This window comes from Coloeus monedula, assembly GCF_965178545.1.
Source record: "Coloeus monedula genome assembly, chromosome: 7".
Taxonomy (NCBI): Eukaryota; Metazoa; Chordata; class Aves; order Passeriformes; family Corvidae; genus Coloeus; species Coloeus monedula.
In genome coordinates this window covers 33,411,810-33,439,050 of record NC_138787.1, presented here as the reverse complement: position 1 = coordinate 33,439,050, position 27,241 = coordinate 33,411,810, and the positions used below count along the sequence as shown (strand labels likewise).

At 38.3% G+C, this 27,241-nt stretch overlaps 1 protein-coding gene across 1 annotated transcript in view; it reads left to right on the top strand.

The window, feature by feature from the left end:
* NCKAP5 (NCK associated protein 5) overlaps positions 1–27,241 on the top strand; it is a gene marked incomplete at both ends in the record, with an annotated part of 331,674 nt that overhangs the window by 240,857 nt on the left and 63,576 nt on the right. The window contains 2 exons of the mRNA XM_082284641.1: positions 4,742–4,780; positions 10,013–10,132. Coding sequence (XP_082140767.1) covers positions 4,742–4,780; positions 10,013–10,132 — 159 coding nt within the window. The remainder of the gene's footprint in view (positions 1–4,741; positions 4,781–10,012; positions 10,133–27,241) is intronic.

Here is a 27,241-nt window from a genome sequence, read left to right as displayed (position 1 = left end):
GCACATTCCTTTGGTGGAGCTGCACAAGAAATCACACATTCTCACCCTCTATAGTAACAATAAAGACTATAGGAGATAAGACAGAAATTCAATTAGTTAATAACCAAAAGTCCTTTCCAGGCAGGGATTGTAACTGGAAATCTTAAACAAATAAAGTGCTTTCTATACAGATTTAAAAAAAAAAATTAAAATATTTAAAAATATTTCCACTGAAAATTTTATTTTCTTTAAGTCTGATGCTTGCTCTGTTTATAACTCATCTTACACCAGCCCTTCTTCTTGAAAGTGAGAATCTCTTCAGACCTTCCCTAGTCTGGTCCTCAGAACGTGTTCAGTGTTTTTAGGAGCAGATGTAACTTAGGAGCAGCCGTGTATCTGTCTGTGCTGCAGCCCCACTTTGCCTCAGGGGCACCTGGCAGGTTTGGAGTGAGGAACAGAGCTGTTCCTGGGAACACAAGGCTGTGATCACACCCGAACCTGACATAGCTGAAGTGCCACCAAAACATGAGTGCCTACTACAATCATGATTTTAATTTTGCCTCTTCAGTCAAATTAGTTGTGAGTGCAATGAACTTCTCCCGGGCTGATGCACAAGGAGTGCTTCCCCCCCAAGCTACCACCTGGCCATTCTGGCTGTTACATGCCTGGGAGGCTTGACAGGCCCTGGAGGTAATGAAGGCTGGGAACATCATTTGATGACTATTGAGAGAACGCTGCCATCTTTCACTCATCACACAGCAACCTCAGATTGTAGCTTCTCTCCCCTGGGCACAGGCAAACTCTGCTCAGGGCACTCAAGCACCATTTAACCTGGCCACCCTGGCAGTGTGACCTTCGTGGTCCCTCAGGGTCACAGCAAAGTGATAAGGACACCTGCTATGCACAGTGTGCCCTCTGCTCAGGTGCTGGTGGCCATTAAGCTGAATATGAAGGAAGTAAAAATAGCCACTGTGATTTTTCTGTCTGTCTGTAGCAAAGAGATGCCAGAGCTGAATTCTTAAAGCTATGCTTGCCATTATTTTCTCTCATTTTTCTTTTTTTTTAAATCAGTTATTTTACATAGTACTTTTCATTCATATAATGCCCTACATTTAATATTGTATGAATGCCTGCAACTGTGACATAAAAATGCATGCTCTGTAATCATTTTCATGGTAAAATTCAGAGAAACTCAAATGTTCAGGGAGATTAAATCTGAAAAGCATATGGGTCAAGCTGAGCGGAGTCCTTTATGAATTTTAACAATTATTCACTGATTTTAAAGTAATTGTTCATCTCTGAAGTGTAAATGTAAAAAACTTGGAACAGTATTTGGAAGAAGGTGTCATTGAAATGTTCCAGTATACTTGATAAATAAGAAAAGAGCTTATTTAATTTCAGACATACTCCATAAATGTATCTTTCTGTTGCTGAAAAATTTAATGTGAAACCCAGGATTGTCTTCCTGTACCTTTGGGCTTTGAGGTTAACATGCTTAATCCCAGTTTCCTATTGTGGAATTCAGATGTCATTTGATTGGTAGGTAGCAATGTCATGGTTATTCACATCACTGTGCCAGCTGAGATTTCTGTCAACCTTCACCATATTCACATGCAGGAAATTATGCAACTTAGGGTAGTTGATATTTTTGCTGATGTTTTAAGAATTAACTAATCAAAAATGCAGAGTTATCTTAAAAAAAGGCATTCTGTTTTTAAGATTTGAATAAAAGATAAATCTTTTATTTTAGTACACTTGAAATGTCTTTTTGCATATGGAATCATACATTAAAGGCAGCTGTGTAAAAGCTCAGTACTTGTAAAAGGCATGACAGATGTTGCATTAGGATCTCTTTTCTTTGATTCATTCTTTTATAACTTTTCCATTAAGACCACTTTATGACATATATTTGTAAACATAATTGCCTGAGGAAAAACTGAAGCTGGATCTTTTATCTCTTTTATTGCAAACCAGAAAAGGAAACATCACCTAAAGATCTTGGCTATTAAGTTCAAAGGAAAGGCAGGCAGTGTGAAAGTAAGGAGTATCACCTTCTGCAGAACAGCAGACCAAGGAACCAGCCAGCTCTGTTCTATTCCTTGTTTCGCCTTGATTAACTGCAGTTACCACAAGTCAAGTAATTTTACAGCCTGCTTTTCACTGGGATTGAGCCACAGTTATGCCTCATATAAGCAGGAACTTCACATTTTCACATTTTCTGCATCTCAGAAGTCAATTCTTCTGCCTTCGATGGTCCCAGTTTCCACAGTTCTTGGTAGTTGTGACTGCCAGTTTTGTGGAGCTGGTTCATGTTGTTCATTCACATCATGGTGTCTCCTGATACCTGTAAGTTAAAATGAAGTAGATTGTTGAGTTTAGCAGCTTACTTCCATCTGCTGTAGGAGTGGAATGGCAACCTCATTTGAAATGCAAACATTTGGCTATGATTCCACTTATTGAGTGCTAAATTAATTTTAGTAACTGCAGAACATTTCACTGAAGGCTTCCCACCTCTGTTCCTGCTGAATACCAAAAATACAGACCTGAAAATCTTGAATGGTAATAACAACACAGTTTTCCAAGATGCTAGATAATAAAAAAAAATAACCACATTTTCTAAAGAACCTGGTTACATATCTTTCTTGAGTTCCATGGGAGCTATGGATCACTGGCAGGTACTTCCATTTAGATACCTATCTTCACTCAAAAGCAGAAAAATTTGTCATATATGCATCAGCAGGTTCAGTTTTTTCCCATTTGGAATATTATGCCATTTACACTCCTCTGTACAATATGTAAAGCTGCAGGAGTCATTTTGTAGGCTATGCTGTTGTGAGTGACTAGTGCACACTTCAAAGAACCTTTTAGTTCTTCCTTGGTAAAGTAACTCCATGTCAGAAAGTAAAGAAATAATGTATTCGCTATGGTTTGTTCAATTTTCAGGTAGAGCAAACAGACCTTAAAGTACCTGGCAGAAGGAACAGTGTTGGATGGAGAGCCTGAGAGCCTGCAGGGCAAGGCACATGGGCTTTCAAAACCATAGCATGCTTTCTTCTGTTGGTTATTACTGTTCTAATATTAGTCTGTGTCTTCTGTTAAATCACGTATAGAGCTGTTCTTTTGGAGTGTTGTTCCACAGGCTGCCTGAAGTGAGAAACCAGTTTGGAAAAAAGACTTGATACAAGGCAACTTTATGAGTATGAATCAAATGTAACTTTTGGATCTAGCAGAACCAAATTATTTGCAGAAGTGAATTAGCTGCTGCAGCTCTTTTCTCCCAACTGAGCTCTCATCAGTGGTGGTGGGGGTTTTATGTAATTTGCCAAGAGTAACAAGAATCAATGCAGGTTATGTAATGATACCTGCATAAATTTTAATATAATTTCTGTAAACCAAAAACAAATTAAAAAATCTCTTTTTTCAAAGAGAGACATCTCTACTTGCTCTGCCTAAATGCAGGAGCAGAAGTATAAATCGGCACAATGTGTGATAACGTGTGCATATATGGTGTTGAACCTTCAAGTTAGCATCAACAGAAAATCTTACCTCAGTCTCTCTTTCTCTCCCTCCTTCTTCCACCTCACTGCCCCTATCCTTGCTGGTAAATATAAATTAGAAAGGATGTATACCATAGATAACTTCAAATATTCCGTGTTGAATATATAGTTTGCTAATCAATGGTGTGTAATCTCATTCGAGTCAATTATGCTATGTGGGGTGAATGCCTTCCAACCACATTTCAATGACGGTAGGTACTTTAATTTTCTGTGGCACTTTATGGTTTCTGCCTGTCATGATAGATGTACCATTTTGTCAATATTTAATCAAGAAACAATTAAACTTCATGAAAACATTCAGGCCTCCATCCTTGGCTGGTGAAAGTCCACTCTAGTGGATGCAGTCAGTCCATGCTGATGCACACCAGCCGCATATAGAACTGTGAAAGTTCAATCTACTGCAAAGAAGAGATGACAGAAGTTAACCAAATGCCCCTCATGCCACACTGCAATTGATACAATGCACATTTGCTTATAATGAGGACTAGAACAGAAGTAGTTGATGTGAATTTCATGTATTCTTACTTGTATTATCTTACTAAAATACTAGTAAATAATGAAAATGCTAGAATTGGTAGTGGTTGTAGATGGAAAGTGGAGTGGAAAGCCACTGGCAACTGTGAAACCAACACAGTGAATGTTCATAACAATCTTTTAACACACTCTGGTTGGATATGTCCTTAACCCTTTGGGCCTCACATTGGGTGCCAAAAATGGACTGTCATGGTTTTAAGCCCAGATGGAGATGAAACACTACGCAGCTGCTTGCTCAACCTCGATGGAATGTGGAGGAGAATCAGGATAAAACTTGTATGTTAAGATAAAAACAGTTTCCTTCCTGGTAACTGCCCCAGTTTATATCCTGGATATGAGATTTTGTGGTTTGGAATTTCCCTTTGGCCAGAGTTACCTGTCTCAGCAATGTTCCCTCCCAGTTTCTTTTGTAAACATCCTCACTGGCAGAGCATGAGACGAGATAAAAAATGGTCCTTGACTTAGGATAAACACAACTTAGCAAAAAACCAAAACATCAGTGTGTTATCAACACCATTCTCATTCAGAAACCAAAACACAGCTCTGTAACAGCCACTGAGAGGAAATTAACCCTGCTCCAGCTGAAACCAGGACAGGCCACAGAAGAAGGTATAGTTATGCATTTACACACATGATAACATACTTAAATTTTTTTACTTTTTATCTTTCAGGTAGCTAACCAGGTTGTTCAGGCTCTACTTACTCAAAAGGTAAGTTGTGATTTGGGTATTTTGGTGTAGCTTAAAGCTTGTAGATGTTCACTGTTTATTTGAGATGTATATATATATATATAAATAGATGTAGATATATATATTCTTAAATAGTATACATTTTTTAAACTATGTTCACATATTCAGTAAGCAGGGGAAGTACTGCACAGGAAAAATTCTTGTAGGGTAATTGCAAACCTGGTGCAGTGAAAAGATTCACTTTGGCTTCTACAAAGATCTGTTCTGCATCAGGTCATGTCTGAAGTTCTGATTTTCTGACGTGGTCTTTGAGTTAAATGTGATTCCATGATTTCATTTTGTCAGGGGGAGAAAGAAGGAAAGACAAACAAAATATCAAGATCTATAACAATAAGCTCTGAGCACTTCAATATTCATGGAATGATCCTTCGTGAGGTCTAGACCACTTGATGGATGTGGCATTATTAAAATGCTTTGGATCATTTAGTTTTAAAAAGATGATTCGGAAAGAGACATAAATGCTGTCTTTTAAAGCAGATAGTGCAAAGAAGAAAATAAACTGTTTTGTCTACACTTAATGACAGGACAAGTAATAACATTCTTAAAATGCAGCAAGAAACACCAAGTTAAAATAATCAAAAACCTCTGCCATGCACCCAAAAGCTTTCTAGATGCAGTTTTTGAGGACCAGCTCCAAAGCCTCCCTTATGGACATCACTCCTCCCAGCAGGACATCATTCAGAATCCTCCTTGCAAAGGGAAGAGTGGGGACAGAGGGGACACGCAGGGTTGAATGTATCATTGCTCATCCCGTGATTTTTAGATCCACAACAAAGGCTTGTACTCTGGAAGAGGGATGCTGCCTTCCAGCAGCTGGAAGTGTTGCAGCTCAGAGGTGATTTGTGCAAGCCATGACATCCAGGGAAGTTTGCCCTGCTGCTGTCTGTGCTGTGTTTCTCTGTTTACACATAGGAGTAGGGTCTGTGCATCATCAGAGGACTGCAGAGCTATTGCTGTGACACCTGCTAGAAATATAACTTAAAGTATTTTCTAAAAAAATCCCAAATCTATGTTTCAGTACATTCTAAATGGAAATGGAGATATTTTCTCATGTTAATATACACAAAAACCTCATACACATTTTGTATTATAAAACCATACATGGTGAAATATTCACCAGAGGGTTAATCTCAATATATTAATCTCTACTTTGGGAATATTTTGATTGTTTCCCAAATGGAGAGAGAAGCTTCCTGACTCCCTTTGCAAAGGTGTCAGACATTTTGATGACTACATACTTCCTCAGTAATTAATCCTTCCAAACCCATAGGAACCAAGGAGTTCCTAAGGATACCATAAAACCAGATCCGAATACATTTAATAAAGTGATTTACTTAGGGTTGATGGGATTTAACAGCTGCTTACCTATTACTGAGTAATAACAGCTAATTTAATATCCATAGAAAGAGGAAAGAGGGTACTTTTCTAAATGCTAATGAATATTAACTGTTATAGTGCTCCTGACACCGTTCGTACAAGTCCTTTTATAAGAAAAGACAGGAACACAATAGCATACAATAAAGAGGAAATTGCACTCCTCACACTATTCCCAAAAGGGTAGATATCAAAATCGAAATAGTAGCTGGTAAACAGATAAATCTACCATCATGCAGCTGAGCAGTAAGACAGAGTCAGTCGTGGCCACAGAGAGATAACACACCTCTGGAGCAGAGCAAGACATGAAGAAAAGCTGAGAGCTTTCACAAAAGGGAGAAGAGTGATTTTGTACAGTAGCACACACTGCATAGGCTTTGCTGTGAATTTGAAATCATCCTTTAAGGACTAATTTTTGCTTAAATTAAGTACATGCTGTAATGTAATGAGTAAAGCGCTGTGTACTCACTGGGATGTGGAAAGACTGTGATCCCACTGAGAGATTCTGGTGACACAAATTGAGTGAGCGAAGCTTAAGTGATTTATCAATGTCACTGAATCCTTGAAATGGAATTACAGTCTTAAACGTTCACTTTTCAAGTATGTAATTTGTTACAATACTTACAGAATTTCTCTAACATGAGAGGATTTTTTTTTATGTGACCATGGAGAAATGAAGTTAAATTGAATTTGTGCTGAATTAGCCATACAAAATAATTTCACAATTTTATGTAGCAAAATTCTATGGATTTTAATTTTCTCTTATTAAGAGAAAATTTTGCCTCTAGGAAATTTAAGAAGTCAGAAATCCAACAAAATTAATTGAGGCAAACCTGTATGCTATGATACTGAAAACATGCATTCTTTCTCCTTCCACCCAAAGACTTCTCATATAACATGAGCTGATTGGACTACTGAGAACAGGATTTTAATTTTTTTTTTTTCCATGTAGGACCTGGATCCACAGTTTTAAATTTGAGTTAAACCATTTAATTAAATTATTTTGTGACTTGTATATCTACTTTTTGCATAATAATCTCCTCCATAGGAGTGTGTTCAGGAGATTACTCTTTTTACTCTGGGTTCTGTATGAAAGTTATTTCTTCTCCATTTTCATCAGTGAAATAAAAAAGAAGTGAATGAAGTGTTAATTAAAGCAGAAAGAAGCATGTTCAGAGGGAGAGCAGTGTTTTTCTGGAACTTCTGCTGAGGCCATTGGATCCCATTTTGGAGAAGAGTTAGTCTCGTTTACACTGAAGAGATAAAGCAAGACTAGAGAGATGCTCAGATATTACTATAGTGAATCCCCAGGAGTACTTTAAATATTTGGGAGATTGCTACCTTAATAGCTGGTTGTTTTGCCCACAGGAGAGGAATTATATACTTGAGACATTTGCTAGTTGTATTAATTCGTAATTTTAGGACTTCAAGTTTCTAAACTCAGACTTTATTTTACCAGAATACTGCTACCTTTATGTGCCTCATTTCTCCTCTGGGCTATGGGTGGCATTACCATTGGCAGGGTTTACAGCATCTGGCTGGGTAATCTACTATCTTATATTTCACTTTTTTACAGAAATTCTAAAGCTTGAAACATAAATCTTATGGTTTTAAAACTGTAAGATAGGAAGGTTTTGAGCAGAGGCCTTGCTAAGATTTAATTTTCTTCTACACTGTTAGTTTCTGTGAATCATTTTTCCTGTTCAGTGCCCTTAGTAGTGTTGAAATGTTAAGCACTGTTGTAACAGCCAAAGCTCAATTTTAAATTCTCTGATTTGTGAAAGGCAGATAATGATGGGTCTTGATGCTTACAATCTCTATTCCTAATAGAGATTGCCTTGTGCAAGACCAGGGGTAAGAGGTCTCATTGACAGGAAACAAAGCTTCAGGGCTTTAGAAATCATCAGCCTCAAGATTTTTGGAGGGTCATGTGGAAGGTTCTAGCAATTTCAATTGAACAACCACTTGACAGCCACCTAAAACAAAATGTTATAAAACCATCAGGAGAAAATAACCACATTCATCCAGTATTCATAAAATCTGATACATATGCATAAAAAGATGTTTGCATTTTTCTGGGAGTCTCAAGATGAACATATTTTATTGTGTGCTCACCTCTTCTAACCTCATTGCTGGTTAGAGCAGAGACTAGAGCAACTGTAGGCAAGAATTTAAGCTACATCTGACTACAGTTTCCCCCTCTGAGTTGTTTCCTCATAAAGCCAGGTCATCATGTTGTTAATGGTATTGACAGGACAACATATGGGGGTGCTGAGGACTGTTTCTCCACCTTCATATGGTGGAAAGTAATATGAGCTAGGCAATACCACAGGGCAGCAAATGTCCTAAATTTAAATAAGGGTAAGTATCTTGGAGACATAAATTAAAAAAACAAACAAACCAACCTAGATATGGATGCAGCTTATGATTTGTATTTGCAAGCTTTACTAGGAGACTGCTTTTCCTGGTTTATGAGGCTCTCCTACGTCAAAATGGACCGCTGCACAAAATATGCTGAAAAGCTGAGTGTCAGATTCTGCACTGTCTCCAAAATCCTCTCTCTGATAGAATCCTGTATTCCTTCAAGTGACCAGGAAAGGCAGGTTTTACACTGAAGATAGATAGACAGAGATTAGATAGATAGACAGATCTGTATCTGAAAGCCATTAGTGGCTTTGATGGTTTTACACTCCACCTCTGCTTCTAATGCCCAATTTTAAGGTTTTTTCATAGAATCTCAGAATTGCTTAGAAAGGTCCTTTAAGATCATTGAGTCCAGCCATTAACCCAGTGCTGCCAAGCCCACCAAACCATGACCCCTGGTACCACATCTACACAGCTTTTAAATCCGTCCAGGGATGATGACTCCACCACCTGTTCCAATGCTTGACAACCCTTTCCATAAGAAATTTTTCCTAATATACAACCTGTAGGAGGCCATTCCAGAGGCCATTTCCTCTGTCCTATCAGTCACTGCTTGGGAGAAGAGACCAAGCCCTATCTGGCTAGAACCTCCTTTCAGGGAGTTGTAGAGTGAAAAGAGCCTCTTTTTTTTCCAGGCTAAACATCCTCAGCTCCCTCAGCTGCTCCTTATCAGATTTGTGCTCCAGACCTTTTCCCAGCTCTGTTCCCTTCTCTGGACTTGCTTCAGCCCCTCAATGTCTTTCTTTAGTGACAGGCCCAGAACTGAACAAAGGACTCAAGGTGTGGCCTCACCAGTGCCCAGTACAGAGGGACAATCAGTGCCCTGGTCCTGCTGACCACACTATTTTCATACAGCCAGGATGCCACTGGCCTTCTTGCCCTGGCGTGTCCTGGCCCACCCAGGCGTGTCTGGGAAGACACAGCCCATCCACATCAGGCACAGCAATGCTGACTTGGTTGTTCAGAAAAAGCAAGGAGGGGATCAGACTTCAGAAGGGTACCTTGAAGGCACAGTGCCACTTTTAACTTCTGCCTGGTTTGGTACAGCTCTGGCTTTTTATTTAGCTTATGCTTATTACAATAGCCATACATGAATTGCTGCATTCTGCTTTGTGTCAGCTGCAAAATGGAACACATCACTAGAAAAATCATTTTTATACTAACAGAAAACTCTGAAAGGAGGTGCCAGGTAGCGACTGTTTGTCATTACGAGATTTTCTTTATTGTTATAATGGGTGATCAAACAACCAGAGAAAATTAAGTAGCACACTCTTCCAATTTATACTACTTTAAAAGTTGTGTATTTATTTCTTCTTAGTATCTGACATTACTTAGAGCTTTTTAAGTGCTTCTCTTATCTGCTTTCTAATCTTACTATTTTCCCTTGTGCTGCAGGGTCTGAGGGAGGAATGTATAAAGCTGAAAATGAGAGTTTTTGATCTGGAACAACAGAATCGAACTTTAAGCGTGCTTTTCCAGCAGAAAGTCAAACCAGCTTCTGACCTCCTCCTTCAGGTAGGAAATGGCCTTTGCAGGAAGCAAGCTGAGTTTTATATTTCTTAAAATTATAAAATACTTCTCTTCTTTGTAGGGTTATGTCAGTAAGTGGGAAATGACAGTTGATAGATTTAATATATTAGAAGAATATCTGTACTCTGATCTCATTGAAACTGAAAATGTGTGCCAATGAGCTCTGATATTGCATGCAAATCTGGAGAGAGGAGCACACCTGCAGAGTAACTTACTTTTTAAGGTGATTCTTCGCTGTGATAAATGGAATGATAGGGGTTCATTATCCCTCTGCAGGGGAGAAGCTCGTATTCCTTAACATCCTGCTTGATGGTGAACAGTGTAATTTCCTGTGAGAAGACAGCCCATTTATTTAACTTTTGCCATATGTGATACTGTCCTGGTTTCAGCCTACTTGCAAGGGTTTAAGTACATCTTCACAAGCTCAGAGCAATCTTTTTTTGCCAATGTTTTGTGGGAGGATATAGCTGAGAAACCAATTGACCCATGCCTCACTCATTTGCCATTCTGGAATACTAAGAGGTGTTTCAGTATCCTTCTTCATTTGGCAACGTCTGCTATTGTGTATGAACCCATCGCTTTGTCACCCTTTTGTAGAAGTAGAATTGCTTTGCAGACATTACAACAAATCTGACCATGAGCTAGAAGAACAGCAAGTGAAGACTAATTAGAACTTTGCAGGACACAGCAGCTACATAAGTGATGTTAAATATGGATCTTAAATCCTCACTGCTCTGTATCTGTATCTCAGAGGAAAGTTTGGCCCTTGCACTGTTGTCCAACAGCTGAGGGCTGCTAACTCTCGTTAGGGTGGGCTGGTTTTTCTGCAGAAACGTGGTCTGCTCACAGATGATGTTAAAGGGAACAAGGGAATCCCCACGGTGAGGGCAAATGGCTGTACTTACTGAGGAGCTCTAAAGCATGGGCGGGGTGGTGCCTGGTCACCATCACAGGGAGCTGGGTTCTTCAGTTTTCCTCAGGTTCTTGTTCTGTCTCTTGATTTTATGTTGATTTGGGTGTTGCTAGGTCAGGACCTCCTCTGTTCTGCTTTCTTGTCCCTTGTCCCCTGCTTTCTTTCCCAGTTCATCCTTCATAGACCTCTGTACAGAGAACTGATTTATCTTTATCCATTCATAGTTTTGAAGCATCCACCACAGCATGGATCTTTATTGCTCAATTCTGCTTTTGACAGTCACATCAACTGCTCCTTCTTCCTGGTTTGGGGTGGTTTTTTCTTTCTTTTTCCTGTTTCCAAAGTGTCTGACTCCAGCTGATGTTAGCTTGGTGTTAGATTGCACACATGTCACATGCTGCACGTTCATTATTACAGATGCATCTCCTATTCCCAATTCCTTGTGTGGCAACAATAATACTGGGTTATTCTGGGAATGCTACAGAAGTGTTAGCATCTGAAAAGGGGGATCAATGCTTTGAGTTGAGTTCCTTGAAACTGGATTGTGCAGCAGCTCTGAAAAAAGTTGAAAGAGATGAACCTGCACCAGGTGGAAGAAAGAAACAAATGATCTAACAGATTTTCCTGAGGGATTCAAACTATTTTGCATCATTGTTCTTGCACAGTTTGGCAGGACTTAATGTGCATAGATTTTTTTTTTCCCCTTTTCACTTGATTTGTCATTATTAGCTGAGGACAAAAGGGAATTAAGTTCATTCAGAAAGTCCAGGTCTCCCTGGAGCAAAATTTGCTGTTATGTCCCTTGTCTTGCTATCAATAGGTTTTAACTCCCTAGGTGAAAAAAAGCAGAGAACAAGTTGCAGTGTACATTGGAAAGTGAAGAACTTCTGTTAAAACACTTCATATATCCTTTTTTACAAAAAAATCCAAAACAAACAAAACAGTAAATCTGTGTGTTTCCAGAAATTTAATTATCCTCTAATTATACTCCAGACTCAAAGAGATGGCATGTAGTCTGTGATCTTGCAGCCTGAGATGTAACATCTGAAGGAGGATGTTTTCTTAGGACTGAATTTGAGCAAATACTGTTGTGTGCCTGCATAAAATTAAAGAACAGTTTGCATTATGTCTTCTTGGAAGTGCACACAGCCCAGATTTAGAGCAGTAGGTAAATATTTGTTTAAATGTGTCACTCTACAGAAAAGTTATAAATATGTGCTTAAGGACATTCCTGCTAGATCATGACCCCAATCAAAGGAGTGGGCAAACTCTGCTAACTGGGGGCAGGGGGCACAGGGTGTTTTCACCTTTCCTGTACTCTCTGATACAGTGCAGTCCAGTTTTATTTAATGCTGATCTCATCCTAGGAGTAGCCACACTCAGTAAAACTACAGATTTTGAAGAATGCCGGGGGAGAGGGCACAAGCTAAAAATCAGTAGTGTTAGCTACTTTTTCTGCGTGTCAGCCTCTGTGATTTGGTTATTTGGAATATTTGGATATACCATATTTGACATTAGAAGACTCTTTTTATTACAAAGTAAGCTTATTTTTAAACTATAAACATTTTCACTTCTCAAATTTCAACAGAAATATAGATTTCTTTTTTTAAAAACAAAATTTAAAGGTAAGTGTAGGTTTCACCATTGCCCTAGGTTTTTTGTATGTATGATTGCAAGGAAATAATACATGATTCATGTGTCTTAGCAGATAATTCACCTTTTTTTTCAGTGACTAGATTGATACCAGTGGTTTGAATTTGACTGCAGAGTAATGGCCTGCACACCGTACCAATTGCACTGTGTTGGTTTTGCTCATGCTTCTTACACAGTTCAAAAGAAAAACTCATTTTGCTACCAATTAAAAAAAAATAAATTAATGTAGTACAGTTTTCATGACTGCCTGAGGAATCCTGCACTGTCGAAATGGTGTTAAAAGTATTACATTTCATGCATTTAAAGAAAGTGTAAGTGCTTATGAAGTTGGAGGGCCTAGTAGTGTTTTTAAAGCAATGTGTGTTGAGATATTGTGATTGTGTTTGTAAGTTCTTTGCTACCAGGAATTTTGGTGTGGTTACTGCTTGCAGGGAGTGACACAGATGCTGTGTCACTCCTGTCGTGAAAAGATAAGTAATGCAGTCTCTGATGCAAAATGTTAGGAGATAAAGAGATAATTCAGGCTTTTTTTTCTTCACCTCTGATACTGTAGACAGTTTAGGAGCTACCCTCTCTTTCTGGGGACGTTCTTTGGAGCTGAAGTGTGTGATTTACAGAGGCAGTCCTAGAATAAATAAATAAGGAAAAGGCTGATCATCTTTTTTATTATTATTTTTATTCTTTTATAATATTCAAGAAATCTCTCTGAAACAGCTTTTTTTAAAATGATGAAGCCTTGGAAAATTGTTTCATGTCAGCACCATCTGAGAAAGAGCAATAGTTATAGTTAAATGTTAGCACAAAAGAATAGCTTCTGCCCAAGCAGGCATAATTTTCCTCTGTTAATGTGGTCGCTAAAAAGATGTTAAATTCTGCCTGTCATAGCAAGAAGGATTTCAAAACAAAACCAGGAACTCCATTTTAGTGACCCACCTTGTACTTCATCTGCAAGTAGGACAAATAGTTGGGGATAATAGTCAGAGATTTAAAACTGAGTAGAGGAAAACTAATTAGAAGTGAAGAGAGAAATCTGTGTAGGTGATATACAGGAGGATGCTGAAGGGATGAGACAGGGACTAGGGGTTGCCTTCTTATAAATATCCCTTTTAATTTTTTTTTTTTTATATTATATAGCTCTGTTTACACAAGTTCAAGATGTTTGCTAGATGAATTGTTCCCACGGGAGAAGTCCTGCTTTCACTTTTCACCCAGAACATTGTTGTCACAGGGATTTTTTATAAACCATGCAGGATTTTTCAGTGAAAGGGATGAAAAAGTGGCAAGTAGCAAAATTTATTGAGTTGATTTATTTGATTAAATAAGTAATAAAGTTTTCATAGTTGGGAAAGTATAAGATAATATTTCTAATCATAAGATTTACAATATCCCTGATCTTAAACTATATTTTCATTGCCATTTTATTTCCATCATAAAAATTCTACTTTATCAACCCCAGAACCAAGGAGGGAGGTCTCCTGAAGCATCTATTTTCTCTTTGTGTTTCTCTGGCTAGATTAGTTACATTTATTATTCATAGGCCATCCACATTGTTTAATTTTACACCTAAAAGTTTTTCTAAAATTCTACAGCACAGATCTGAATTCTCAGAAGGTCAATTTAAATAATAATTACTTTGTTATGACTGCATTGGTATGAGCCCTTTTAATAACCTGACAGCTCTGCCCCTGATGTACAAGACAGGATGTGGCTGTACAGACTGTAATGGAAACAGTTGCACAGTTTAGCAGGAAGGGGTAGATTGCACCAATGACATTATTATATATGGGAAGAAGAAGAGGGCACTTAATTGCCCTAACACCTGACAAAGGGAGATGGAATGTCTGGGCTCAGAGCCTGACCTCTGGTCCAGACATCGTTAGACATGATGAAGTCTGAATGCAGGAGGTTAAAACTGAAGTTTCATTGCTTTACAGCAGTGAGATCCTTGTAATATTTAAGTGTTTCAGAGAGTAGGTGTTTGAGGGTTTGAAATTAAAACTAAAGATGTCACACACTGTTACGAAACAGTTTGTCAGCATTCCAAAGTACACTTCAGTAACTGGATTGTTATGTGCTGAGCAGCCTTAGAATTCCCATCTCACAGAAGCCAGGTGCCTGCAGGCTCTCGAGGGAGCAGGCAGACTTGATACCAAATCAGCAAATTGTATTTAAAGTTGTGAAACTCCTGCAGCTGACCTGCTTATTTGCTTACTTCACATTTATTCCTGTGTGTCCATTGGATTGTCAGGGCACTCCTCTCTGCAAATCTTCAGCAAAGTTCCAGCTCCAGAACAAACTCTGTCCTTTTCTCCTCTGTAAAGATATAAATATAAATAAGGTGTGGCAGCATCTGTAGTGATATTTCCTTACTCAGAAATCAGGACTGGTGGCTTGAAGGAGAAATTAATTCCAGATCTGCTAATTGCTTCAGCAGTAATTGAATACTGCTTGCAAGTTAAGACAATCTCCAGGGCTGTGTCAACAGAGAAGAAGGTGATCACATAAATGTAAGGCATGTTTGAGATATATTAAGTTTAAACTACTACATTAACCTTTACCCAGAAATTTCATTCTTAGCAGAACCCCTTTTAAGAAGTGTAAGGGTTTTACTCTATTTATGGTTCTCAAAAGATTTCAGGCCCTGCTGGGTTGATTCCCCCAGGTCAAGGCTACCAAAGTGCACAGTTACTGTCATGAAGATCCTACCCCAGGAAAGAGGCTCCAGCCCTGTAGCCATGAGAAATTAGAAGAATGCTTCTGTAGATCAGGAATCAAGAGAGTGATTTAGTACGGAACACAAGCTTTTTGAGAATTTCAAGAACAAATTAAAGGAACATTATCCATGTGAAGTTGGTGATGGCATTGTTTCCAGTCTTGCATTACCTCAGTAAACTGGTATCTACTTCCTATTTGTTCCATGTCCTCGCTCACAAATAACATCTGAGAAGACAGAAATGCAAGACTTTGAAAGTCTGTATTTCATCCCAGCTTAAATCATAAACATGTAATAATACATTATAAACCATATGTATTACTTGCCCATTTGGAGCTCTTAATATATGCTGAAGAAATATTACAGAGATAAAATATTTATGAGAGCCAATTGGTTAGATAAATGGGTGACCAAAAAGTCAGTGATGAGGGAAGGAAAGGAAACATGGCCCCTCTGGAGAAACTCTGTCTAATATCCCTAAGCCATATGATTTCTAGTTTTGAATGCACAGCAGTAGCACAATACCTGAAAGAATTTGGTGGTGTAACTGATATACAGCCAGCCCTGGGAGGAGCTTCCAGATAGGCAGGCTGATAAAGGAACACAAAAGTGTTTGTTACAGACTGTGGAAAGAGAGGAGAGGTAGGGCAATATCTCTCACAACAGTTCAAACTAAACCAAAGCACAGTGAGAGGGTCAGTGGAGAACAGTATTTTATTGTGAGGGTCTTAGATCAACTGACCTGATAGGTCTGCTCCATCAGTAATTTGTGTTTTGGTGATTTACCTTCTTGTCAGGCTGTTGTCCCTTGTTTCAGCAATTCAGTTCTTACCAATTTGCTCTCAAACAAAAGCAAAGCATTAACTTAAGCTCGCAGGGCATGTAGTTCTGATGAGAATGATAATGCTTTTAAGAGAAAATTACCCCCAACTGCTCAGCATTCCTCTGTCCAAGTATTTTAACTGGCCTGGAGAGGTTCCACAGAAAACCACTGAAAGGCTTTCCACATCAACACAAACATGATGTTCTGTGATACAATTTTAAATAGATAAATTTCAGCTACCAAGTCTAAAAATGAGCCATTTCCATTACCCTGATGAAAATAAATTGCTACAGTGGTACCAAAACCAGTAAATCAAATGAGCAAATAATCTTCAGGAAAGCCACAAGTGATCCTTGGTGAAGTATTTATGAATGATTTTGACTGAGGAGAGCAATATTTTTTAAGTTTTGAAGAAATGAATTGGCATGATTCAGAGGAAAGAGGGTATTTCAGAGTAAGCACGTGTCAGGAGAATGGTGGGGCTGTACTGATGTGACAGGCCTGAACAACAAAAGTGAGATTTTACTGCCTATTTTCAGACAAAGAAAAATAAGCAACCGGCACTGGGTGAACCGACAATTTCTCTTTATTCTATGCATAGATTTTTGTTATCAGTGATGATCCACATGATGGCAGGAATCCAATATGGCATTTGAAACCCTAAGCAAGTATGTGGACAGAGTAATGAAGTACAAGAATGTTGTTCATATTTTTTTCCTGTACTGTGTATATTCCATATGGGAATAAATTTTAAAAAAAGGAAGGGATTCCACAACAGGAAGGAGTATTGCTGTATTCCTTTCCTAACCTGCCCTGTGCTTCATATTTGTAATAAACATTAAAAAGACATGCTTTTTTATTCCATGCAGTTATATTTAACCTACAACAATGCTTAACATTGTTAAGCTACTCTTTTAACCTGTTCTGTTTGTTGAATGTATTGACGAGATTTATCAGCAACTTTCCATGTGAATCCCTGCGTAAATGGTCAAGTGTGAGTACAGAGGCTGCTTAGAGACAGATTGTGAACGTAGTGAACGCCATGAGTTACTCATGTGTCTGTATTCTGTGTGACCAACAGATCCATGTTTTGTCTGATATGTTTCTGGTTTTGCAGTTTGCAATTTATGGGGTTTTTTTTAGTATATGGTTGTTGTATTTAAGTCAAGGGTCACTCCTTCAGGTTTCCTTTCTAAATGGAAAAAAAAATATTTCTCATGGACATTCTGATAGCAAAAATTAGTATGGATTTGTTCTAGTGTTACCACAGTATATGATGTGGTACCTAAAAGCCATGTGTCACATATAAAAGTTCAAGTCCATATCATCAGGTCAGGTTTTAAAGCCTCCCCCATCTTGGATTTCACAGTGGAATAAAATAGTAGCCCACTGCAAATCCTGTTTAAATGCAGTATGCTCAAACAACAGGTGTGCAAGGTAATTGTTTTCTCGTCATGGTGCATATTTCACACTCTGTAACTCTCAAATGAAATACCAAAAGAATGTATAAAATTAATTCAAAGATTTAAAGGGCTCTGTCTTGTGGTAAAGTGGGAATCTATTCAAATTCTAAAGTGCTACAGAATTATAACCTTTATTATTACAGATCTTTGATTTTCTTTTTATTGCATTAATGGAGCTAAGTATGTAGTTCATTTTTATTTTCTTAAAACTTTGAGATTTAAAGGAAGGATAACTATGCAAAAGTATATATGAAACAACAACAGATAAAGGATTCATTTCATCTGTTATTACACAATACACATAAAACTTCATTTGTATTTTTCTTTATTCCTGTGGGTTATTTAGGTGCAATGGCACTTTAAAGACATGAAGCAATACAGAATTATGACTCTTTTACTGAGAAATAGGTGTGCCAATAAGTGCTCTGCTTCCTAACATTTAAACTGTTCAGATTATATCAGGTCAGTGTAAATTGCTAGTAATGTAAAATTACACATTCCATCAAATGAAACAAACTAACATTATGCTAAGTGGGTTGAAGCACATAAGATTACTCAATAGGTATTTTCTGTTGCCATCTGTTATGAAAAAAATAGTTTTCCTTTGATACATTTTATATTTTTTGTACATTCTTACAGATACTGCACATAGAAGAAAGGGTCGATAATTAGAATAAAATATTACTCATAATGAATCATAAAACACCTACGGAACCAACCCCATCTTTTAGTATTGAATTTTACTAATGCTCTCCTTTGTTTCCCAAATGACCTATCTTCTTTAATGATAGTTTGGATACTGGTAGGATTCAAATTCTCATCCAAAGGCCATGACACTATTGACTAAATCTCTGTTGACTTCGCTGAGAATGTGAAATACTGTATTGCAAGATAAAATCAGCACGAGTTGCTCAATGAAACTGAAGAGTCCATTAGTGCCTTAACTCTTAAATTACCATCTGGGTATCTCTCTTGATAAGGACAAGCTGAAAGGAAAAGTTACCTTTGTCATTAAATCTTTAACAATGTGATACTGACAGCCTTAAGTTTTTCTGTATTTTTAGCATTTTTAGACTGCATCCCTGCTCCTTTCTTTTGATGGGGACAAGCTGTGTTCCATTAGTCACTACGTGATGTCTGGGTGCAGGAAGGGGCAGCGATTTGTCTTTGTCCTGTGTGCATCACAAGGGCATCTTCAACATTGTGAATTGAACTCCATCTTACTGCATTAGAAGTATGGAAAACAGACTGCCAAAGTAATGGCATCATGAATTAATATCAGTGCTTTAAAAATCCCAAATATACACCCACTCTTCAGTTCATCTTTCTGGTATACAATTTCAGAGATGAGCTACTTAATTTTGTAGTGTTTTGATCCTAAATTTTTATATTCAGTTATATTTTAAAAGAAGAAATGCTCAATCTTTTTTTTTTTTTTTTTTTGAGTTTTCTATTACTTACTATTAACTGTTTTTCTCTAAATATACCTATATGCAGTAGATGCAGGCACAGTCACAGGTCTAGGCACAATTATTATGAATTATAGATACTGAAAGTGTGAGCCTGGTTCAGAGATTAGCAGTGTGTTTTAGAGGCTCACTTAGATTTATTCCAGTAAATGATCCCTAGGAGATCTTGACAATAATTAGAAATATGGGTACTCTCTGCCCTGTCACCAGTCTTCACCTGGTAGTAGTTTGTTCCTGGGGGAATAACAAATGCTATTAACCTTTCATTTAGGTTTTTAGGTCCTTCATGTACATGGGACCAGAATTTCAAGTGCTCAGGCATTGTGCTGAGGTCTTCTAAAAATCTGGCTACTGCCAAAATGGGAGCTGATCCCTTTTGAAATTCCTATATAATACCTCCAAAGCCCTGTTTTTATCCACAGGGATAAAAATGATCAATTCACAAGGGCACAGATTCCTAGTCAAGAGCTGGTTGGCACAGCTGCTTCTGAGCAGAGACAGCTGCTGAGAGGGTTTTCAGCTCTCAGCCACCTATGCCAGAGGTAAAGCTCCCAGCCTGGGCCAGGCTGCCTCTGGCTGCAGGGTGGGAGAGGGGATTTTTCCATGCCATCCCATGCCAGGCCTAGCCCTAGCCCTCCCAAGGCCAGTCCAGGTCCTAAATAATGCCTCGAGGGCACAGTGCCCTTCCTTGCAGTAGCACAGGTTGGCCCAGGAGCAATGACTGGCATTTCTCATTTTCCATCTCCTGGTGTTCCTGCTGGCTGGGGCAGTAGGAGAGAGGTGCAGATGAATGTGGACAGTGCTGGGCTGTGTCCTCGGGCCATCCATGCACCCTCCTTGCTGGTACCAGCACCAGCTCTCCCTCCTCACCTGTGCTTCAGCCTTACTAAACTTTACTTGGCCTGCACAGCCAGGCTGATGGGGAGATCTTTCCATGCTTTTTCATCACTCCAGAGTAGGCTGGTGGAATTCCAGAAGGCTACAGCCAAGGTTTGAGCTGCTTATTGAGATCATCAGGTCTCCAGAGTTGCGCTGTGTCCTACACAAGCCCTGTGATTTTGGTGTATCAGGATAAATGTTGCAGAACTTGAACTGCCATTTGGAGGTCTTGTGGTCAGATTTGGGACTTTCAAGAATGAAATGCCACTGGAAATGCACACTGTGACCCTCTAGAAGCTTTATTTCTGAAACGCAGCAAAAGTTTGGGAGGTCTTCGGGGCAACTCTTGTCCTGGCAGAAATTCTTTGCATTTCAGTAGGAGAAGTGAAGCCAATAATTTCTACCAGCTGGGAATCTACCCATTTATTCTTTCTAAATCATACTTTTAAGTAAGTGTTTTGAGGAAAAGGAATAGAATCCAGTACTTTGCATCCAGGTTTTCAAGAAAAGTCTCTTCTTATTAGAAATTATTCTGTCAGAGACAAAACCAATGCATTAAAGTTGGAGAGAAAATACGTATGTAAAAGCCTTAACCTAACAATAAAAGTATTTCTTGCAACTCTCCTCCTACTTCTAAAGTCCTTTCAATCCATATGACATTTCAACAATATTGCACACACAAAAAGAAAGAAAAACAAAAAAAGAGGGTGGAGGAATGGAGAAACCTTTTAATGCATAATACTGAGGCAAGGAAAATATGGCTTGTTCAACATTAACCTTGACAAATTCGTGCTCTTGTCATTTAAATGAATGAATCTTTTCAGTGTCTAGATTGCTGGACCTTGGGAAACAGCAGTGAGGAAGGATTGTGAAAATAATGCTCATCTCTCTTAAATTTTTTTTTTTTGAGTAAATGAGTGATTTCAATGAAATCCAAATAAGGATGAATCTGCTCACTTGAATCCCCCGTTCACAGCCAATGAACTTCTGTGTGAAACGGAGCTTGTCCTCCTGGGTTGCCATGTATTGATCTAAAACATCTTCCCTGAGCCTTCTCTCTCCTTTTCCTCCTACAGGCAAAAGGTTAGTGTTAGATAATAGTATTAATTTTCCAGACATCTGCACATGTTTTAATAGCCTTTAGAAGGTTTGAAATGGTTTCTGTTTGACCACCACAGGGCTAAAATGCCATTAAGACTTAGACTGTAGCAATACATAACAATCATAGCCCTGTAGTTCAACCTGGCAATAAAAAAGCTAATTTATTTTATCGGAGATTTAAATTAATGTGATGAACTCCTCTCTCAACAGGAGCTGTAACACCACTCTCACTAAAAATACCACGTCCCTGCATATTTTCAAAACCAGATAAAAAACCTGTGACAAATCTTATGTATGTATTGTGGGTGCTATTTTGGAGTGTTCCCATGTGTGTTTGTGTGTCCATATAATACTGCTCACTGTTCCTGAGACCATTCTGATTTTTCTGTCATATCTTCATTCTTAGCCTCTTTTCTTCTGTCATCTGGCTCATAGGCTCAGCAAGAAGAAAGTGATTAATAGGGCAGTCTCCACTGTTAGCATTGGGGTTTGTTTAGCAACTTGAGAGCTGGAATTTTCTTCTGGACAAAAATTATTGCTGCTTAGGTAAATTCAGTTGAAAATAGTGTTTAAAACAGACCTATGCATTTAATAAGGATATTTTTGAAAGTCTGTGAAAGAAATATTTAGACTTCAGACAGTTATCATTTCCAAGTATATGCCAGAGGAAAGCTTCAGCTTATCCCATTATAAAGTGATAAAGCAGCATCTGATGGCAGCAGCTTCTGTGATAAAATGATCATGGCAGCACTGAGAACGAATCTAATAAGGGAATTGATCTGTAGATTCCAATTCTGGTAGAGCCAACATTGATCAACATAAATGTCAATAAGAAGATCTCACTGAGGTCTGCCTAATTCCTTTAGATTATTTTGGGGCATAGTCAGAAAGTGAATGTGAAAATGGATTTTAAACTGTAGGAATCACAAAGACAACGACTGATGTTATGCTGTGCTACCAGGAATGTCACTGACTGTCATTGTATGAGCAATTTAGCAGCATGTTGAAATTAGTGAGTAGCTTTTAATCATATAAGGATTAATAATGCAGTGACTGTTGCAGAAGTGAGAATTTTCCCTTCTGTTTTTATATTAAAGCATTTCTTAAATACAGTGAGATAATGAAAACCAGCCCACCTTTTTACTGCTGATAGCATGTGTAGGGCATGCCAGAAAAGATTAATGGTATAGCTCTTCCTTGTTGCAGGACATCAGGATAAAGTTGTTCGCTAGACTCACTCTGACAATGCTGAAGAGTTAAAAACAAAGTGGTTTTGTTTGTGGACAGTGCAACAACAGGACGTGTGAGGATGTGCAGGATGTGCCTGTCACTCTTTGCTGTTGCCATAATCCACAGCACCTACAGGCCCTCATTTAGCACAGTGGAATTGACACACTAAGTAGTATTAGATCAATGGGAAGACATTTAGAAAGATAGAAGACAAAATACAAATATGTACTTAATAAGAGGCTTGACTTCTGCACAACACTATTCTCACAGCATGGCTGTTTCACCATACTCCAAGGAGTCTTCCATTTCCAAGCTTGTTGAAAACATTTTTTCATTAATTATTCACATTCTGAGTAGCTGATTACTGGGTCATTGATGTAAACTGTTGACTTTACGGTAATTACAAACCACAGGGAACTTTATACATGCATTTTCCTAAGAAATTAAATTAGCTCATTTTCATATTAATGCAATATTTACAGACCCCTACCATAGTGCTATTAAAATGAGAATCTCAGTGTAAGTCTATCAGTGAAAACACTGATAGACTTACAAAATGAAAACTGGGATCAGAGGGGATTACTTTGTGTCTTTCAATGTAACTTTTATTTAAAACAGTTTATAAAAATTAATAAAAATAAGGATTTGAAACAGGAGTAATTTTAGCCTTACATTAATGTTGTCAACTCTCTGAAGAATACAGAAAGATTATGCTATTTGTGTTTATGCATCAAATGCCTGCTTAATAATCCCAATTTCTACCTTAGAATATAAGTTTCCAGCCTTTGGAGTTACTTTAGGTCTGATTAATTGAGTTTTGCCATCTCTGGGTGGCTCAATAGTAATAGAGAGCTGCAAGCTTGGAAGCTCTGCAGCAGACACAAATGAAACCTTTGTTTTACTTTTTGTGCTGGAATTGCCTTGTTAGCAGGTTTTTCTGATTTTTTTTAGCACCCTAATCTTCCATACAAATGGTTTAAGTATCGTGCCCTGGTACTTCGTCTTGGATGTTGCCTTAATCTCAGTAAACTCACCCAGGGGATTTGCCAGCAAAACTGACAAACCACTGTTGATTCCAGGGTTGGATTTAAAGTCTAGCATCTTCTGTAAAGGTTTTTTAGAAAATTAGGGGTTGTAGAAGGAAAAAACAACAAAACAGATGGAAAATATCAAATTAGAACTTTCATGGAAGTATTTTTATTAGATTAATGGAAAATTCAAATCCACAAACTTCACTTGAAATTTAAGGACTAGCTGAAAACTTCCTTTTTTTTTTAAATTTTTTTAATTTTGTATTAAGAACTCATTTAGCTTATTGAAATGCATTTGAAAGTTAATCCTTTAATATTCGCTTATGTACAACACTTCCTCCTATCACCACTGAGCAATACTGCATTTTTGTGATTGTTTCATGTGTTTTAGAGAGCTAGGGGTAGGATCAATAAAACTCTCCAATAAATAAATAAAATAAAATAAAACTGTTTGCTCAGACCACTGTAAGAGTTATTCTGGGGCTCACCTTTCAGTGGGTTAACCCTTTCCTCCCACCGAAATGAAATACAACCAGCTATGGTGGTGGTGTCCTGTTGTAAGAGCTGTTGAGAGCCCTTGCAGCAGCATAAGGAGCAAGCTGAGTTAATGTCAGGCAAGCCCTAAGACAGAACAGAATTTGAAATGTGAATGTACCTCCTCATACTAAATAACATTGTAAGGTGTAAGACTTCTGAGCTGCTTTGCCTGTTCCAGACTGAGCTGTGCAATGTTCCATGCTTTTTGTCAAATATCAAGTGTCCTCACTAACAGCTTGCTCTGTTGGAAATGGTACCTGTAGCACCAGAGAAATTTAAAAAATAGCTTAGTGTGGTGCATTAGCTTTGCAATCAGAAGCTGGATGTTCTTGCCTGCTCAGAGCCAGATTAATAACTTTTAGAGGTCTAAGTGATGAACATCTAATTACTTTACATAAGGGAGGAGTATTTTAAACAGTCAAAGGGTGTTAGTTTCTCACTCTGGTTTTAGCCCCATCCCTGTAAATGGTTAAACGTGGCCCAACATTAAGAGAAAGAATAACTTTCGTAGAACTGTAGAGTGGTTTGTGTTGGAAGGGACCTAAAAGCTCATCTCATTCCAACCTCCCTGCCATGGACACGGATGCCATTCACTAGACCTGGTTTTCATTTGCTACAAAGTTCACAGTGGTAGCCATGAAGTTCTGCTTATTGGAAGTGAATAGTAGGAAAGTAAGACATAATTATGAATTTTCTATTAAATATATGGCTTCCAGAGCTGAAAAAAAATGATTATACCTTTGTTTTTGTGATATCAATTATATGCAATAAAGCATCAGGAATTGCTGTATGTGCACAGTGTACAATTGCAAGTACATTTCCTATGTTAGTCATTATTAGAATTAAATAAAATGGAAGCATCTTCTTGCACCTTTCACTTTTGCTTCATATTTGCCCATTTTTTTGTTGACAACCACTTGTTCTGCTCTCTTTAGAAGGCAGAATTTCCATATATCAAAAGCATATATGTTGCAAACTCTTATTTGTCTAAAGGCAAAATTGATTTCTACTTTCGGAGGTTTTATTATTTTTTCCTTAACTATACTTAATTTTCTCTTTAATTCCAGAATATTTAGTGAATGACAAGTTCACACTTTGTATTTTGAACAGTGCATGTTCTACTCTAGGTAACTTTTGGTGGGATAGGTGAGAGGTGTTCTCATTTCCAGCTAAACCTCCCCTCTGAAACGTGTCTGAGGGCTACAAAAATCAAAATTCTGTTTAATGAAAGATTATACTTCTACATAAACTAATAATATGTAAATATCTTGCCTAATAATCTCTTTTCCTTCTGTGGACTGCTGTCTTTATGGTGAAATGGAAATGTAAAGGTTTTCCCCACCACCCAATTTCAAAGGCTGGGGTATAGAGGGAAGCAGGCCAGAGTGTGCCTGTTCAGGTTTGTGATGCCCTGAAAAACGGCAGAGACAGGAGAGGGCCACAGACACCAAACAAACATTTACAGCTCTGGCAAGGAGCAGCAGGATGAAAATGTCTCCGTGGTACCTAGAGAGAGAATTTTTTTCCTGTGAATGATGGGCTTTGGCTCGTGTGAGAAAAGCAAAGCCAATTGATTTAATAGCAATTAACTCATCCAATATTGGAGAGCTGTGTACTCTTTGGCATAATTCACTGAAAATTGTTCTGGCAATGCTGCAGACCATTAGATGTTTCAAAAAGGAGATGGGAACTGATAGATATTCTGCAGAGATAGAGGCAAGAGGCACAATGGTTAGGGGAGTCTCTGTAATATTGCCTCATGCCAGCAGGTAGTGGCCTTTTTTATCTTCCTAGAAAGTCTTAATAAGAATGCTGCTGGGGGAGGGGGAACTGGCCTGCTGGCTGATGAATTGGTTATCTGCCTCCCAGATAATTGTATTTCCTATTGCACTTGATATAATAGGTTTCCACCTAAATTATCAATTACTTTGTTTTTATTTTTCATGTGGGTTACGGGAGTTAATCTTGACATTGAATCACAAAGAGCACGGCCTGTTCTGCATCAATCCCTTGCCTGTTCACAGGTGAGGGAGGAGCTTTGCTGCTGTTGGTCACAGGCATCTGCAGAGAGGCCCCCTCTGTTCTGCCCTGGCCTCTCAGTACCCATTTTCTGGACAATGTGGGTCCAGTCGAACTAAGATGTAACAAACTTTGTAGTCCACACCTGCCCTGTAGTATTCAGGACAGGGTAATTTCCAAGAAAGTTGGCCTAGTCCATGCTGTATTCAGTTCCATATGGATTTTCAGGGCTGCACTCCAGTGATCCTGATGTTTTCCTGTTTCCAGAGGGACCCAGGCGCTCCCCAGCACCTCTAAGTATTGCTCATTTTCCCCTTATCATTATATAGGGCACCAACAAACGGGGCAGATAACTTGGATTTATAGTTGTAACTCCTCAGTTCCATATTTAAGTATTCATTTAAACTAATGTGATCTTTTCTGTGGAAGTCATTCTGTGCAGTGGCCTGCCTTTTGTTGCATTGTCTCATGATAGCATCAGCAGTGATTTTAATACTGTACAATTTTCAAGGCAGCAGTAACTCCTTGATCTAGTTATGTGACTGTCATCTGAAAATAACCGTAAAGGACACAGTACATTTTGTGTATCTGAGAAGAAATCAGAATGAAGATACATAGTTAGCACAATCTGTTATTTGATTTTAAATGCATCATTAATGAGTTTTTTTAGCAAATACTAGAGTTTTCCCCATTTTTAAATTAGACAATGGAGAAGGAAAAAGAAAAATAATGAAAGAGAAACATTTTTTTCTTATGCTTTTCTTTTGTAATTGGATGACTTGCTTCAGTGCTGTGTGATTATATTTAATTAATGACCTCAAACTTTATTATGCTGTTTGTTAAAGCTAGTCATTGTGCTGGCCACCTCTGTTAGTTTATTTGCATATGTGTGGGGAGGAATATTCCCAGTGTGATGATCTCATTTGATACAGAAATATAATCACATTATACATCTCGAGAACACACTTTCCTTCTTTGTTAATCATTTTAGTCTGCTGATTTGGCTTTGGTACTGCAGTTTTACAGAGTCATTGAGTTTAACAGTGGCAAAGGTAACTCAAACACAGCATGACCCCTGTGCAGCCCAGCCCCTCTGGTCACTGAGCCACTGGGGAGGGACCCCCAGAACCCTGAGCTGTTTCCAGCTGGGCTATGATTGATCACTCGTCAAAAATTGTTTCTGATTCCTGCCTGTTCCAGCTGGGCTGACCTCTGCTCTTATGCCTGACACAGATTCTGTACTCTGTAAGTAACACTAAATTC